The 16,754-nt window shown below is 34.9% G+C and overlaps 1 protein-coding gene across 1 annotated transcript; it reads left to right on the forward strand.

The window, feature by feature from the left end:
* Positions 1-9,358: 9,358 nt before the first annotated feature.
* Positions 9,359-16,322, forward strand: LOC145305580 (uncharacterized). The gene is made up of 2 exons (XM_080147272.1): positions 9,359-11,445; positions 15,899-16,322. The coding sequence occupies exon 1, from the start codon at positions 9,607-9,609 to the stop codon at positions 10,999-11,001; it is 1,395 nt and encodes a 464-aa protein (XP_080003398.1). The 5' UTR covers positions 9,359-9,606; the 3' UTR covers positions 11,002-11,445; positions 15,899-16,322.
* The last annotated feature ends 432 nt before the right edge of the window (positions 16,323-16,754 follow it).

Consider the following 16,754-nt stretch of genomic DNA (forward strand, 5'->3'; position numbering starts at 1 on the left):
TCTAAAAAAAATTCTTCCAGTGGTTCTTTAGACAGAGAAAGGGATAGGCATCGTACTACTTTGAATACTAAATTATGAATATTACATAAGAGGTTCGCTGGGCACTCTTAGCGGCATCCTTGTTTTTTGCCATTTTTTTAAAGAAAAAAAAACATGTTAATCTAAAATTTCCCTGAAATGCGTCAAAATTCCGAAATGTTCTTGATAATTTCGCGCTAAATATGTCAAATATAATTTTATATGTTTCCTGTATTTATATTTGCTTTTATATGAGAAAGGGAGGGGTGCTATACGGTAGATTCAAGATAAAATCAAAAATACCCTTCATTTTAATCTTACAATTTTTTCGATAACTTAGCACTTATAGAAGCCGAAATAGTAGAGTTGTGTGATTACGACTACTCCTAACCGTTCAAACATTTATTTATTTTATTTAAATTATGGGTTATTTTACTACAAATATACAACAAATATTTTCTACAAGAATCATGACTTGTTAACATAAGATAAAAGGTTTTAAAGAAAAGAAACATGTATTTTCAACAAATTGTAATCACAAAACCTTGAGAAAGAAAAAATGAGAAGCCATGGTCTGTGAGAGGAAATGGAATGATTTTGATTTATAATTTTGACAATTGGCGACAACAATTATTTATGAATCTATTACTGCAAACTTTGCGGCTTTAACATCTTATTCTAAATCTCTTTGCCTGTCTTTACCCGCCCTTTTTCTCTTTGTAACATTCCCTTTTGGGTTTATCCTGTCTTTTCAAGCAACTAATGATAATAATTGTCAAAGTTACTCCTCCCCCTTCCCAGGCCAACTGACTTCCCCACCCACGCTCTCTGCCACCACTCCTTCTCCACTTCCCTTCACCTTCCCTCCTACCTAGGTTGACCGGCTACTGATGACCGGAAAAGTAAAAGAAGCCGCGACCTGTGATTTATAGATGATTCTAAATTTGTATATCCTGATCTATTTCGCTCTCCTACTAAACTAAAGTGTTATTGTTATATTGTCAATGAGTCAATATTTTGTCAGCACATTGGGCTGTTTATTACACTAGTCCCTAACTTTATAATAACGATTTCTTATCTGTTGGCTCAACAACTTAGGAAACTTTTATTGAATTTTGATTGGTTGGTTCATTAAGTTTAGTATCCAAACGTTTCAACTACTACTTGTGACCTACAAGGGGGTAATGGATATATCATCATTGGAGATGTACATCAATTTATCGGTAATTGTCTTATCCCTATAGATCCCTGGCTATGACTACTTTTTATAAATCTGGACTCTAACAAAAACCATGTTGACTTAAAAAAATGATAATGTATGTTAATACGAAGGTTAAGGTTTTACAGGGAATTATCCTCCCATTTTAGATCAGCCCCCCAACAATTACTACAAATCTGTGTCATTTTGTTGATTTTTAAAAGCGAAGCTTTTCTATAATTAGGGTCGGTCCGTCCGTACGTCCGTTTGTACGTCCGTCCGAGATAGTTAGCTTTTATTCGTTAATTTAGGCATGTTAGAATTGTCCTATCGATTTCAAACTTTGCATGGTGATTCCTGTAGTAGTTAGGTACGATTTAGAAAGCGTAGCAACTCTATAATCGTTACCAGAATGTCCTTACGTCCATTTTAAACATGTTGATTTTTTTTACTTTTTTAATAACAATTTTTTATGTGATAAAATCATCCGATTGATCTGATTTTTTGATTACTGATTCTTATTACAATAAAGTACAATATTTTTGAGCGAAGCATGTCTATAAACAAGCATTAAAATGTCAGTATGTCCCTAAACAGAATTCTGCATTTAATAAGTTTTGCAACAAATTTACGTATAATTTTGTCAAACCTTATATTTTCATATTTTGTATATTCAGTTCTGACACTCAACAATAGTTAATGTTCTTCTGTCATATCGTTTCAGAGCTTCGCTTTTATGGATGTTGTCATCCTTGTTACTTCTTAAAACATATTGCTTACTGAAATATTAAGAAGGGATTGGGTTATAATAGCAAAGAAAATTAGGCCAGTCACTGATGTTCATAGCTCTATTACCTGCCGTCAACTAACACTTTGATTTTACCTGTTTATAGGCCAAGAAATTACCCTATAAATAACGATGAATTAATGTGCTATACATTGACAATGATGACAAACAAAATTACCCTTTCTAGAGACTAATATTATTGGTTGAAAAGTTTAGACACAGCATAAATTGAATAAATCAGTCAAAAGTAAAATAGTAAAAGACAATCGACAAATATTTTATTGGTGTACCTCCCCAAACATGAAAAACCAAATTACCCCTTCGTAAGACTAAAATTATTGGTTAAAAGTATGGATTCTCCTAGTTTAATAACTTTTATAACTTGATAACTTTAAGGGAATATTATTTTAGTTAAACTCACCCAACACCTCAATTTTCGTGGTAACTAATAATGATCTATTTTTGAAAATATGGGCGGAGATTTGACAATGATTTTGAGAGAGGATTTGCAATCAGGGATAAAGGAAAATACAACGTTTAATATTAATCTTTTTCCTCAAAGAAAACTAGAAGAATTAAGTCATAATATCATTGGACTATGTCGCTGATATGTCACCAATAACCACTTTTGTTTAATTTCATATTGTCGACATAAATAATAGTTAACAATAGTTATTCATCCAGCTTTCCGTGGATAAAAAAATGGAAGATTATAAGACTAATTTTACTTTTGTTAGCCACGAAGGGCCTGCTTTAATAAAACTGGTATCAATATCATTATTTTTATCTTATTGTTCGTAGAAAATGTCTATAATATGAAACGATATATGATTTTTTATGGCTCAGAAGCGGTTCTAACCCAGTGGATATTAATTTAACCGGATAAGGTTAATAATAGGCAAAATATTTCTATCAGTATGATCCAAAATATTTTTTCTTCAACTGTCGCATCCTTTTATTCCAGATTAGATTAGATATGGATGGTTAAGGAAAAGATGTTTAGATAGCAATTAGCAAGTTTTTAATTATTCTTTCAATAACTTTAAATCTTAGATTTACATGTTTATTAATTCTAAAATTAGTTTGATAAACAAGGATGATAACATTAATAAAAGCTCAACAAATCTAAATTCAACTGACAAGTAATAAAGTAGTAAGAATTTAATATTAATGCCCTTTACAAAATTTTATAGCACACTAATTTGTTACATAATCGTTTAAAATGTAAAAATTAAACCTTATTAAATAATTGAAAAACTCTTTATAAGTTTGAAATAAATGAGACAATTCTAACATGCTAAATTTACGATTATAGGATAAATAATTAAAGGCCAAGCTTTTTGAAAGTAAACAAAATAGTATTAATTGAGGGAATTTAGGCGATGAAACAATTATTTATAGAGTAGCTCCATAATGACATCCTATAATATCTTAAAATTTGATGACTCGGTAAATTTAAACATTTTAAATTTTATAAGTAAATTTTTTCATAAGAAACTCCCAGAAAGCTTTGATAACATGTTTAAAGTTCTTTCTTCTCAGAGATCAAAAAAGTTACTGATAAGTATACCTAAAACAAAACATCTTGAATATTTTCCAGCAGTGTCATTTCCAAAACTTTGGAATAACTTGAGAAATGAAATAAAGCTTTCAGACTCTGTAAAGAAATCATTGTCCATGATTAAAAAAGATTATTTCTCAAATTATAAATCATTTCACAAAAGAAAATGCTTTTCCTGTAAGAAACAAAATCTGTACCAACTTCTGTAACTGTAAATAGTTATTTAGTCAACCCACTTAATTATTGATCTATTAAATTTGTGTAAATATCTTTATATAATAAATATTTTTTGTAATTCTCGCTATAAATAAAATCAATTAAAGGGGGTAAATCTACGGCCTACTCCAAGGCTTAATTACTCCTTGCCATGCAATTTTTAAAATATAATTTTATATGTATATTTAATAATTTAAATGTATTGCATTAGTTAATAAATTCTATTATATTCTATTCTAATATAAAGTAGTAAGGTTTTTTTTGTCTAGAGCTTAAGATAACTACTAAACCGATAGAGTTCTCCATTTTATGGTAACTTTTTTTCTACTTTTCTACGAATACAGAGCTCCTAGATGCTATGAGCGCAGCTTCTAGCATTCTATGGTATAAAGTGGGATGGTTTTCTGTCTTATTATCTTGGAAATGGCTTGTGTGATTAGGTTCATTTATAAATGCCTTGAGGTGGTTTTACCCTATTTTTCTGATATTTCCCTTTCGTTCCCTAGAATCTAGGGACGAAACAGCTAGTAATTTGATAAGTCATAAAATCATTAAAATATCATTTATAAAATGGACAAGGATATGTGAATTTGGAAATGGTATTAAAAGTATGAAATGTACAATAAACATGTCAAGAAAAATAATTAAAATTCCATTCATTTAACTTAAAATTAGATTCAGGATGCATTTCAATTTAAATTTAGATGTTATTACTGCATTATCATTATACTAGAGGCAACGCCCCTAGAGGCCTCTAAGGGCACTTGAGGATGGGGGAGTCGAATTTGATAACCCAATTTCTTATTTTAGATTTTATTTTAAAGAAAAAGTAAAAAAAATATTTTTGGGGGTGAAAATTTTTTTTTGGGGGTGGTTTTTTTTTATTTTTTTGGGGGTTAGGGGTGTCCCACCTCCCCCAAGAAAATAGTTATAAACCTTCCCGGGACCTATGAGAAGCTACCCTGTTAAGGAAAACCCGATTTGTTCAGCGGTTAGCGAGATCCTTCGGTACAGACACACAGATACACAAACAAACAAACAAACATCCTGTTACTTTAGTATAAGGATTTTAATATTATTTAAATATAATTTACGGGAAGAGGAGGGTACCCAAAGTTTTTATAACACTTATTCTCCTTAAAACTTTGGGCACTTTTATTAAATCTTAAATTTGAAGATGGTAAATACCCTCCACAGATTATGACGTCATACGATAGAATAGCCAATAAGAGGCCAGTATACACTGTAATTGACCAATGCAATGGTAAAATTTATGCTGGTTATTTTCATTGGTTATTTTATTGTATGACGTCATAATCTGTGGAGGGACTTTTACCATCTCCTTAAATTTCGTTGACTAGAGCTATCTTATCTTAATAATTTTACTGTAGAGAAGGAATATTTTGTTTATCATCATTGGGTATTAACAATAAGCATTAACTTATTGCCATTGTCTTATCCCTTAAGATTTTCTTCTGAAACATAGCGAATAAAAAACAGTACATTTTGATCAAACAATAATCATTAGCAACCAAAAAAGAAAATGTCAATATTGTTTTAATTTTGATTGAAAACTTTTTTTATTCTTTTCTTATTTACGATATAAATAGAATAAAAATTATTGTTTTAAATTTTAAAGTGCTTAATCAATATTTTATTTTTCATGACGGCCTGAGAAAAAACGAAGATGTTTATATTTATATCTTAAGAAGTCTAAATAATGTCAAATTAACAATACATTTGGTTTTAATCATCTGTTTATTTCAATTAAACCCATCATCTTTCAATTCATTGATAGATGATAGCTTTATTAATCTTTATATTCATTAGCGAAAGGATGGAGGGGGGGGGGGGGGGGGGTAGTCAACCCTTATTTTTAATCTTAGAAAAATAACAGTAAACAAAAAAAAATTTGGGGTAGTAATTTTATTTAGGAATATGATTTCTTTTGGGATGGAGATGGTTCCCTCCCCCAAAATAATTATAAACCTTCCATGGACCTATTAGTAGCATATCTTAAAAGAAGAACAATAATGGTCCAGCAGCGGTTAGCTAGATCAGTACCCAAAGTTTTTAAGTCAACCAATGATTAGTAATTTGGGACACAATAAAAACTGTCCCGAATTTGTATTAATTTTGAGAAACACGACTCCAGTTACGTCATATTTTTCTTTCCCGAAAAAGGGAAAGGGGAAAGAAAAAAAAGGGAAGGGGGGAAGAAAAAAGAGATGGGAGAAAAGGGGATTTTCCCCATCTCTTTTGAAGAGATTTTCTTCCCCCCTTCCCTTTTTGGGGAAAGAAAAATATGACGTCACTGGAGTCGTGTTCCTCAAAATTAATACAAATTCGAGACAGTTTTTATTGTGTCGTAATTTGGGTACCAGTATAATATTCAGTCCAATGTCCCCTCCCTCCCTGATATAAAATACATTAGAAACTATTATATTAATTGAAAGAACAAACGACCTGTCATTATATAGGAAGCTAAGGGTAAGGCAATCCTGTTAAAGTTTGGGGCCCGTATTATAAACAACTTGATCGAAATAGGTTAGTCTATCCATGTTTTTTGTAGACTAAAGCTACAGTTAAATTGACTTACAATGGCATCAGTATCATCTCTTTTTAAAGAATCACATTAACCCTTACAGCTCGGGCCCCAATTCCCACCTTAATAGATCGGGGGGGGGGGGGGGGGGGCTCCAAGAGCCCCCCCCTCTATCTCGGCTCCTGTTACAGATAAAGACGTAAAATTTTTTTCTGGTGGTTCATGTGTATTTTTAGAGAAAATTACTATTTCTAGTCATAGCAGCCAGGCCGCTCCTTAGCCGCTTTTTAGCGGCCAGCCGCTAAATTTTAAAACATCTGTAGAGCGGCCAATTTTGCAGCTAGGATAACCAAATTTTAGGACAAACTTTTATTTTTCATAACAAAAAAATTACTTTTTCTGATCATCGCCAAAAAATGGCAAATAACGGAAACCGCCATTTTCGGCGGTTACGGCGGTAAAACGGCGGTTGGCGGCGCCGATTAATATTTTTATCTGTTTGATGTTGCTCAAGGATTTACCAAAAAAATTTATAGGACTCTAGCTGTAATAGAAGCCACGATATTCATGATATATGTCTGTAGTAAAAGACGGACAAAAATCGGTCATAAAGTCGGTCAGGGAGCGGTCAAACGGTCTTAACACATTTTTTCTCAGAAGGTCATTGATATCTAAGTATTCACCAAAAAATTTTTAGGTTTCTCCTTATACACAAAAGTCATAATGTAGAAATTAAGATTTTTTTAGAATTTTTTTCTAATTTTGGTGCTACCCAACCGACTTTGACCGGACACCACGACCGACACAGACCAGATATCCTAATAAAATCAACTCTTGCCGACGTATAATTACTAAACTTAAAAAGTCATGAAGTCACAGCACTCCATCTTACCTACAAAAAAAATGAGATTGAAAAAACTAGAGGGGGGGCTCTTGGAGCCCCCCCCCCCCCCCGATCTGTAAGGGTTAAGAAGATGATTAAAGTCCCTCCACAAATTATGATGACATATGATAGAATAGCCAATGAGAGGACAGTATACACTGTAATTGACCAATGGTAAAATTTATGCTGGCGGCCTCTTATTCTATCGTATGACGTCATAATCTGTGGAGGAACTTTAATCATCTTCGAATCACATTAATTACAATTTTTTTTTGTCATACAATATACTTTGTTAATAGTGTCATTGGCTGACATATTATCGACATTCAACACAAAAATATTTTAATAGTACAAAGATATTCCATAAGCGTGCAGAAGGAAGGGGGGGTCCACGACCCTTTAAAATTGAAATTTTAAAAAGTACCTACCCCCTTTGTACCCCCTGAATGCGTTACACCCCTTGGTTAATCCCAGTGCACGCCACTGGATATGTCGAAACAATAACATCCCAAATAACTACCAGGGTACCAGACACATTTGATCTTGTGACAAACTGTCAGATATGACTACTTTTTAAAAAATTACACATTGTCGACTAAAACATTACACTAACATGTCAACTTTTTGCTTCAAAATTTAACTGGGAAGGGTAGGGCTTTCGAGGGAGAGAAATATGAGTTACAACAAAAATTGAAGGAGGGGGGTGGGGGGGAATCATGAATAAGACAAAAGGTTTTTGAATGTTGTTTTAATTGTTGATCATTTAGCCAGCCAGATTCCCACATTTAAGTCGTTATGGTAGGTAGGTATATATCAGGGATTTTAAGGGATAAGACGTTTTATGTTAATTTAAAAAAAAAAATTCCTTCAATGCTGTACAAATTTACCCCTTTTGTAGATTAAAAATTATCGGGTAAAAAGATTGGCCACTACAAATTCAAAGCAACCAATCAAGATTTGATAAAAGTTTCCAAAGTTTTGAAGACATGGAATGTTAGAGCATGTTTATAAAACTTTGGGTACCAGTGTAATTTGTAATGTTGCCTCCTTGTTTAGTAAATATTAGGGATCGTAAAAAATAAGACAATAACACCAATTGATACATATCCCTAATACCCTATTGATGATAAACAAAATTGTCCCTGTTTATGTAAAAATTATTGATTAAAAAGCTTTAACACTATAAGTTTGGAACAGGCAATAAAAATGCCCAAATTTTGAAGCCAAACAATGAGAGAAATGTTTATTCAAACTTTGGGTACCTATGTAATTTACAGTCCAATGTCCCCTTCCTCCCTGGTAAATATGAATACATTATGGCTATTTTTAATGGTGTGCAATAAATTCCGCATTCTATCACATATGCCAATTCCCACAGTGTTAGCGCAATTGGTTTTTAGCTTGAGTCTGGATTACACCTTACCATACAAGAGAAGTTAAAAAAGGTACATTTATTTTGTTATGTCAGATACGTGACATTAACAGTAACATGTATGGCTTAAACAAGCACAAATCATTACCATACAAAGTTAGAACTTCGTTACAAAGGGTATGGAACCAAAGGGTTGATTGTGTGTACAGTTTTATAGAGTGATAGACCTGACGTTACAGTGTCCCTCCCTCCCCTTTAAAGGAAATAAATTAACTTTAACTTTTTCTTTTTAAGTATTTTTTTAAATTTGTGCTTTCACTCAAAACCCACCATCCCTCTCTTCGCTCTTTATTACTTTTCAGTTAAACTTTTTTGTTGGTCCATATTCCTTTTAGGAAATCTACCATTAAGTTTTTAGTTATTTTTTATCACCTAAATAAACTTTAGCATTTCATGAACAATTTGTTCCATATTATTCTTCCATTGGCTGGACCAAAAGAACACATAGTAAATATAAGGATTTATTGTAGAAATTAATGCTTTTTAATGGTCCTCTTTCTAACTTCAGCCTGCACACACCTTTCTTATTCATAGAGTTAGGCCCTTCAAGCGTCAAGCGTCCTTCAAGCGATACACATCTTCTAATGTAGAGCTGCTGTATAAGCTTCCTACCCCTTTTTTGAGTATCGCTACCACCCCTTCTCCTCCCCCCCGTTCATCTACAACAGTGGAGGAGAGCCTACGCTATACACACACACACACACTACACAGACACACACTCTAGTGTTGGAGCCCTGCCATTGGTTGGGAGTTATTCTGTGGAGAGCTGTGATTGGTCCTGTCCTACAACTGGTGCCATCTCATTGGTCAACTTTATTCCTCGCCCTCACGTCATTGGTTCAGGTTACCCCTTAATTGTGGCCCCTCTCTAGTACGCTTAGTCTTACCTATACCACGCATCTGTGAACATCTATCTGTGCTTTAATAATTATTATTTTTTGTCGGCACTTTTTTTTTGCCGTCACTATGTCTAAAGCCAGCAAAGGCAACAAGCTTAGAGCTGCCATAGCGGATGAGGAGGCCGCCGACGGTTCGGCAGATGGTGGCGTTAATCTTAGCCCGGACACTTGGGCCAGGATGTCTAAGCTCATTGATACTTCTGTGGCCTCGAAAATAAAGGAGTACACAGAACAAACAGCGAAGAGTTTCAACAGCGTGAACCTGAAGTTGGTAGATATAGGTAAGCGTATAGAGGGGTTACAGGGGCAATACCAGACCGAAATTGACTCTATTAGGGCTCGACTCGAAGACCCGGACGTCTCGCCTGATGAGGCTACAGGCCTCAAAATCAAAGGCTTAGGGGCGCAAATTGATCTGCTATTGAAATTACGGACGGAGGATAGAGAGTGTGACCGTTTTATTAATTATCATCATTTATGTCAGGCGGTCAAGAGGGAACAGAGGCAGCGTTCCTGGTCCCTCCGGATCTACGGATTCCAGTCGCCATGGCGAGCCACCACCCCTGACGTCAAGGATGTTTATGAAGAGGTCATCGAACCGGTCCTACGGTCAATGATACAGTCAGGTGATTCTGTTGCGTTCAACACAAGTTTTTACTCTAATGTTGAGTTCAGCCATCCTCTTGGCCCTAGCCGCAAAGGCGCAGTCCCCCCGATGATCTTTAGATTTTTTTCGCGCAGGACTTTATTCCTGTTTATGTTAAATAAACGGGAGCACTTGATTAGCCTAGAGAAGCGTGCGGCGGACCGCAGCCAGTGGTCATCAGCGGCGGCGGCGGTCAAATACGATCCCAAGGTGAAGCTTAGGGTGTCACATGATCTAGCGGACATGAACCGCCAAGTAATGTCTTTCCTACACACAGCCAAGCTTGCTCACAAATGCAAGACCACGAGTGCAGGGGTCTCTTTCATGCCCCTTGGCCACAAGGGTAAATGGATCAAGATCCACAACCCTTTTTCCCCCACAGTCCTAGGCATGGTAGAGCCTCTGCCGGAATTAAATTCCCTCCTTAGCGCCAAGTCCATCGTGTTGGAGGCCTTCAAGGCCAACGTCCCTAACAAGGCGTTGTTTGACGGCCTTGATTTTAACCTGTCAGATATTATTAAGGTTGCTGATCAGCATGCCAAGCAGCAGCGCCCAGAGGAGGATGGAGGATCAGATCCTGGAGTCACAGTCAGACAGGAAGGAGGGGCAGAGGGTCTCCCACCAACCGGTGGTGCGGCATCTGGAGCCGACGCATTTCCAGCTTTACCCTCCCCCCACACCCCCAGAGATGACGTGCCCAAAGAGGATCAGACAGCGCCCACAGCGATAGCGGCAAGTACGCGAGCTGCCGCAGCAGCAGCTGCAGCATCGACGGTGTCAACCTCTAGTCCTACCTCTACAGCTCCAACCAAATGAAAGGACAGTATAAGTTTTATTAATCTTCCATACAAAACATATAGAACTTGTCCTTTATAAACATTAATCACTTAGTGATATAGATTTTTATTCAAGTTAATCTTAAAACAAAGTTTAGTAGCAGTAAGTCTTATCCCTCATTTCCAACTTATTGATAACTATTACTAACATCTCTACTAACAACTAATGTCAATATTAATTTGAATTTGGTCCTTTTTAAACATATTAATTAGGATTATTATTATTATGTGTGTACATAGAACTTAAATATTTATATTTATACCTAACAAGGCTAATAATTTAACAATTGCATAATAATAGTCTAAGCCTTGTAAGCCATTAGTCAATCTTATAAGTTCAGTAGGTACCTAGATACCTCATTGATTTTTGGGTATGATGCTAACATTACATTGTATTATCATGTATTCATATAATTGTGTTTCAGTATGTACGCAGCACACGGGACGCTCTAGAAGTCGAAGTTGGAGGGAGAACCTTATCTGTCGGGCAATGCTTTCTGGATGTGAACCTTTGCAGTATGGTTTCTCAGGTAGATAGTAGCGTAAATCAACTTAATAGCAATCCGAATTTTAATATTACGTCGCATATTTATGGGGACATTTTTTCGGACTTTTCAGAGGAGCTTAATATAGACTCCTATTATATTACAGAGCAGAATGCAATAGAAAAAATTAAATCACTCAACAGACCGGTCTTTTCAATATTTAACTTAAATTGCAGATCCATTAATTCGTGTTTTACTGAGCTTAGTTCCAGCATAGACTGTTATAAAAATTCGGGCGTTGAGCCCACAGTAATTAACCTGCAGGAATCTTGGCTTAATGATAACAGTAATCTAAATTTAATTCAACTTAATGGGTATGACTTGTTCTCTAAACCTAGGCCCCAGGGGAGGGGGGGGGGGCGTTTGCACTTATGTGCAATCTAGGTTCAAAGTTGAAGAGATTTTTCCAAATTTTTTTGAACAATCTGTCTTTGAGTGTTTGATTTTAAAGATAAGTTATAGCAATTTTAAGGGAATTGTAGTTAATATTTATAGGACCCCCAGTGAGGAAACCATTCAACCATTTCTTGAGAAACTTCTTGAACTTTTTGATAGCTTAGACAATTATGCCAATTATCCTATTTTCCTCACGGGCGATATGAATCTAAACCTTTTCCAAGCAGTTTTACCGGGTAGTTCGGCAGCTCAATTTCTTGATAACTTAATTATGTATGGGTTTATTAATATAACTCTTAGATCTACCCGTATACACAACTTTAGTCATAGTTTATTGGATTTAATTTGTTGCAAAAATTTTATACAGAATGTAGCCCTGTCAATGATTGTACCCACAGACTATTCAGATCATTTTTTAACCATTGGTGTTTTTTACGAAGAAAACTTCAAACAGACAAAAAAACCTCAAAATTTCACAAAGCGCTTGTTATCAGATGAGAATTATGATAACCTTTGCAATGCGCTAAATGATACTGATTGGTCTGTGGTTACTACTCTAAACAATGTTGACTTAGCCTATGAAGCGTTCCTAAAGATATTCATTGACCTTTATAACATTCACTGTCCCAAAGTTTCTATTAGAAACAACAGGCGTTGCATCCCCCAAGAGCCCTACATCAATAATTATATTTTAAAATGCAAAGCCTTCAAGAACACCCTTTATAGGATAAAATGCAATGATCCTTCTGAGTTTAATAAAGCACGGTACAATGCGTACCGCAATGAGTACTTTAGGAGCGTCCGTAGGTCTAAGAAAAATTATTTTCAGAATCAAATTAAGTCTGCGGGTAAGGATGGGAAAAAAGTATGGTCTGTACTTAGGGAGGTTCTGGGGGTGAAAAAGCACACAAAAACAATGGATTATCTTGAGGTCGGTGATCGTAAGATCACCGATAAACAAGAAATCGCTAATCATTTCAACAATTTTTTTAGTAATTTGGGTGCTAATTTAACCCCAGACATCCCTATTTCAAACAAAAACTTTAGGGAGTTTCTCCCTCCACGAATTGAAGACACCATCTTTGTTCCCCCCCTTACACTGCAGAAAACATTTGAATTAATAACTAGTATTAAGCCAAAGGAAAGCCAGGACTTCTTTGATGTATCCATGAAATTATTATGTAGAACAGCGGGGCCGATTACGGCTCCGTTGCAATACATCTATAATCTGAGCATAAGCACAGGTGTTTTTCCCGATCTCATGAAGATTTCCAAAGTTGTCTTAGTATATAAGAGTGGCCCTATTTCTGTTGTTGAAGCCTACCGTGGCGTCAGCATGATAGCGTCATTCAGCAAACCTCTGGAAAGGTATTTATACACTTCCATTTATGATTTTTTGGATGAGCGGAATTTTTTCAATATGCGTCAATTTGGCTTTCGTCGCGGCTATAATACTAGTCATAATGTTCTGAACTTAATGAATCTTGTTGCAAAGGCTTTCATTGATGGACAGGTATGCAGTATACTGCTCCTGGACATCAAGAAAGCCTTTGATCTTGTTGACAGGGACATATTGCTGGCTAAATTATATCATTATGGGATTAGAGGTGTCATCTATGATTGGTTTGTTAGTTATTTTTCTTCTCGTAGGCAGAAAGTTTTTTTTGGGGGGGAGTACTCCTCCACTCTGGAGGAGATACTTATCGGCATACTCCAAGGCAGCTGTCTGGGCGTATTAATGTTTTTGATATTCATTAATGACCTGGACAGCAGCTGCAGAGAAGCCATTTTTAATCTTTTCTGTGATGACACCCTAATCTTCTTAAAATCTGACAATTTCACAAATTTAATCCAAACAATAAATAGAGTCCTACCTCAAGCAAATGACTGGTATGCTGCCAATAAATTAATTATAAACTCCTTAAAAACAAAAATTATCCTTTTTAAAACTCCTAGACAAGTTATTCCTGCAAATGAAATTGACCTTCTTAATGAATTTCCTGTTTATATTGATTCTAACAACTATGGGGAAAGGGATCCTGGCAAAATTGTCAAGCTTGATAAAGTCGATTGCAACCATGAGAATGAAAAGAATAGATGGGCTAAGCACTTAGGTATTAGGTTAGATTCTAAGTTGAAGTTTACTTATCACTGGGGGGACCTTCACAGCAGGCTGCAGCGCGCAATCTTTAGCCTCCGTGTCATGAAGAACGTGCTCGACATGCAGCATCTTAAGATGCTGTATTTCGCGTACGTACATAGCATTATCGAGTATTCAATAATAGTTTTTACGGGTGTAACTGACGGACAGGCAAGTATTATACATAAACTACAAAAAAAGTGTGCTAGAATAATCACAAACAGCTCCAGCACTGCACACAGTGCTCCTTTGTTCAAACAATTGCGTATTTTACCATTCAAAGAGCTGAGAGATTATAATATCATGCTTTTTATGCATAAATATATTAACGGCCAACAGCCGGACATTTTTGATAATACTTGGCAATATAGACGTCAATTACACTCCTACAACACACGTCATAGAAATGATTTACATGTGGACAGTACAACTAGAAATTTTATATTCAATTTACCTTTAATTCAATTTCCAATAGTTTATAACTCTTTACCAGAAAACCTGAAAACTATCCAAGATTTTAAACTTTTCAAAAAAAGAGTTTTTGATTACTTACTAAATAGAATTGTGTAAAATGTCAACCACAAATACGTTATTTTTAACTTGTTTTAATTTAACTTCCATTTTCACTTTCTTAGTTGCATTTGAATTAAACTTAAATTTAACCTTTTATGACGTGTGACAGATTAATATTATTCCAATCAATTTATTGACTACCTTTTAGTCATTCTTTATTTATTTAACTCGAAGCTAAGTTTGTCCGGGGGCAGGGATTGCGGGTTGCGTCGGCGGATGGAAGAATATTCTTAATATTCTTAGTTTTATAAACTACATTCCTGGTTATAATTTATCTTTCCTTCAACTTAAGCTGTTTACTAATTCTTCCTGTTTTAGGGGGTTGTCGTGAGCAGGGACTGCGGCTTAATGCTGTGGGGTTGGTTGGAGAAAATTGTGGTGAGTGACTCCAGCCGCGACGGTAGCAGCGTTCTATGCCATTTTCCGAACAAAATGTGTTATTTTTCTCGCTTGAAGACTTTTTGTCCTTGTTCTGTCAAAATTGAATTTTGACGCAGTTTTTTGTTGCAACAAGCAACGCGTTTTTAGAATATTTAATTTTGAATATTCTCTGTTGCATTCATGAATATTGGAACTCATCCAATTTTCAAATTTTGTTAATTTTATTCGTTTATTCTTCATGACGCATGATTTTTGACGCATAATTGTTCGGACCTTGGCAGGTGGGGCGCGGCAACCCGAGCGGGGGGGGTCATGGGCACACTTTTCTTCAATCTTTCTACGCTTGAATATACATGAATATTCATTGAATATTCGTTTATTAGTTTCGGACCAAAATAAAAAAAACTTAATCAAAGCCAAAAATTCACAAATTAATTTATTCTTTATGATTTATTTCAATTTTAACCTTTCTTTTGTCCATATCACACAAAATTACTTCTCCATAGCGTGGTTATTAGCGTGGTTACTGCAAGCAGAATTCTCTAGGTACCTATTCTTAAGTTTATTTAAGATTTTTTAAGACCTCTTTACTTTTTAATTTAACCTTATTTTTTGTTCACTTTTTTTTATAAATAGGTACCTAGTCCTACTGAATATAGACGTATGGGATAAATTATGGATTGTTATTATGAGTTGCGCTTCTATCTATTCGATAACCTTGTTCCTTGGTCCTAGGACCAAGGAATTGTATTAACTTTACTATTTAGGAATCACATTTGGAGGCATTGCGCGGCGGTGGGGGACAACCAAAGACGGAGGCGGACAGACTTCTGGGGGTGTAGCAAGCATATTGAAGCATAATTGCGGAATTTTATCATTATTGAACTATAACAGCAATGTTCAAATTCACTAGTCCGACTATGCCGGCCAGCAATAGCGCCTGAACGTCATCAAGGGCGTGCTCCAGCCTTAGGGCTACGTACTGCACCTGGCTAGTCAGACATGGGCATTATCCGCTATCATTATTAAATTGTTTAGTCATTATTATCGCTAATAATATGTCATAATGATTGGATGGGAAATAAAAATAAACCATCATATAATTATAATTAAATGTGATAATATGTAATTAAATCATATATAATATTATCATTAACATGTATTTTATCATGTAAAATCTATCATTTTATTTTCCCGGTGGAGGATAATTGTCCAAGATCGGGGGTTTGTCGGATCTATGGTTAATAAATTGAATTTGAATTTGAATTTGAAATATATTCTCTTCAACTAAAAACGTTCATCGGTATTATCCTCTTAGAAATTTTTTTTTCAATATTGAAAATTTGTTGCATTTGTCAAAGTTTTATATGTTTTTAATGGTCCTCTTCCTAACTTTAGCCTGCATACACCCTTCTTATTCATAGAGCCAGGTTCTTAAAAATATATTCTCTTCAACTGGAATAGTTAATTAAATTATTGAAATTGAAGTTTGATTCTTAATTGTATTTACGTTTTAATTGATAGCCTAATTATTGTAGAGTAGAATTCTTAAAAGTGTTGTATTTATGAAAGTTTTATATGTTTTTGCTGGTCCTCATACTAACTTTAGCTGTACACACTATTTGAACTTTGTATCAACTACATAAAATTTTTGATTGAATGGGTTTATCAATAACTTTTGTTATAAACAATAAACAT

Source organism: Acartia tonsa, chromosome 14 (genome assembly GCF_053477335.1).
Source record: "Acartia tonsa isolate MP-2025a chromosome 14, ASM5347733v1, whole genome shotgun sequence".
Lineage (NCBI taxonomy): Eukaryota > Metazoa > Arthropoda > Copepoda > Calanoida > Acartiidae > Acartia > Acartia tonsa.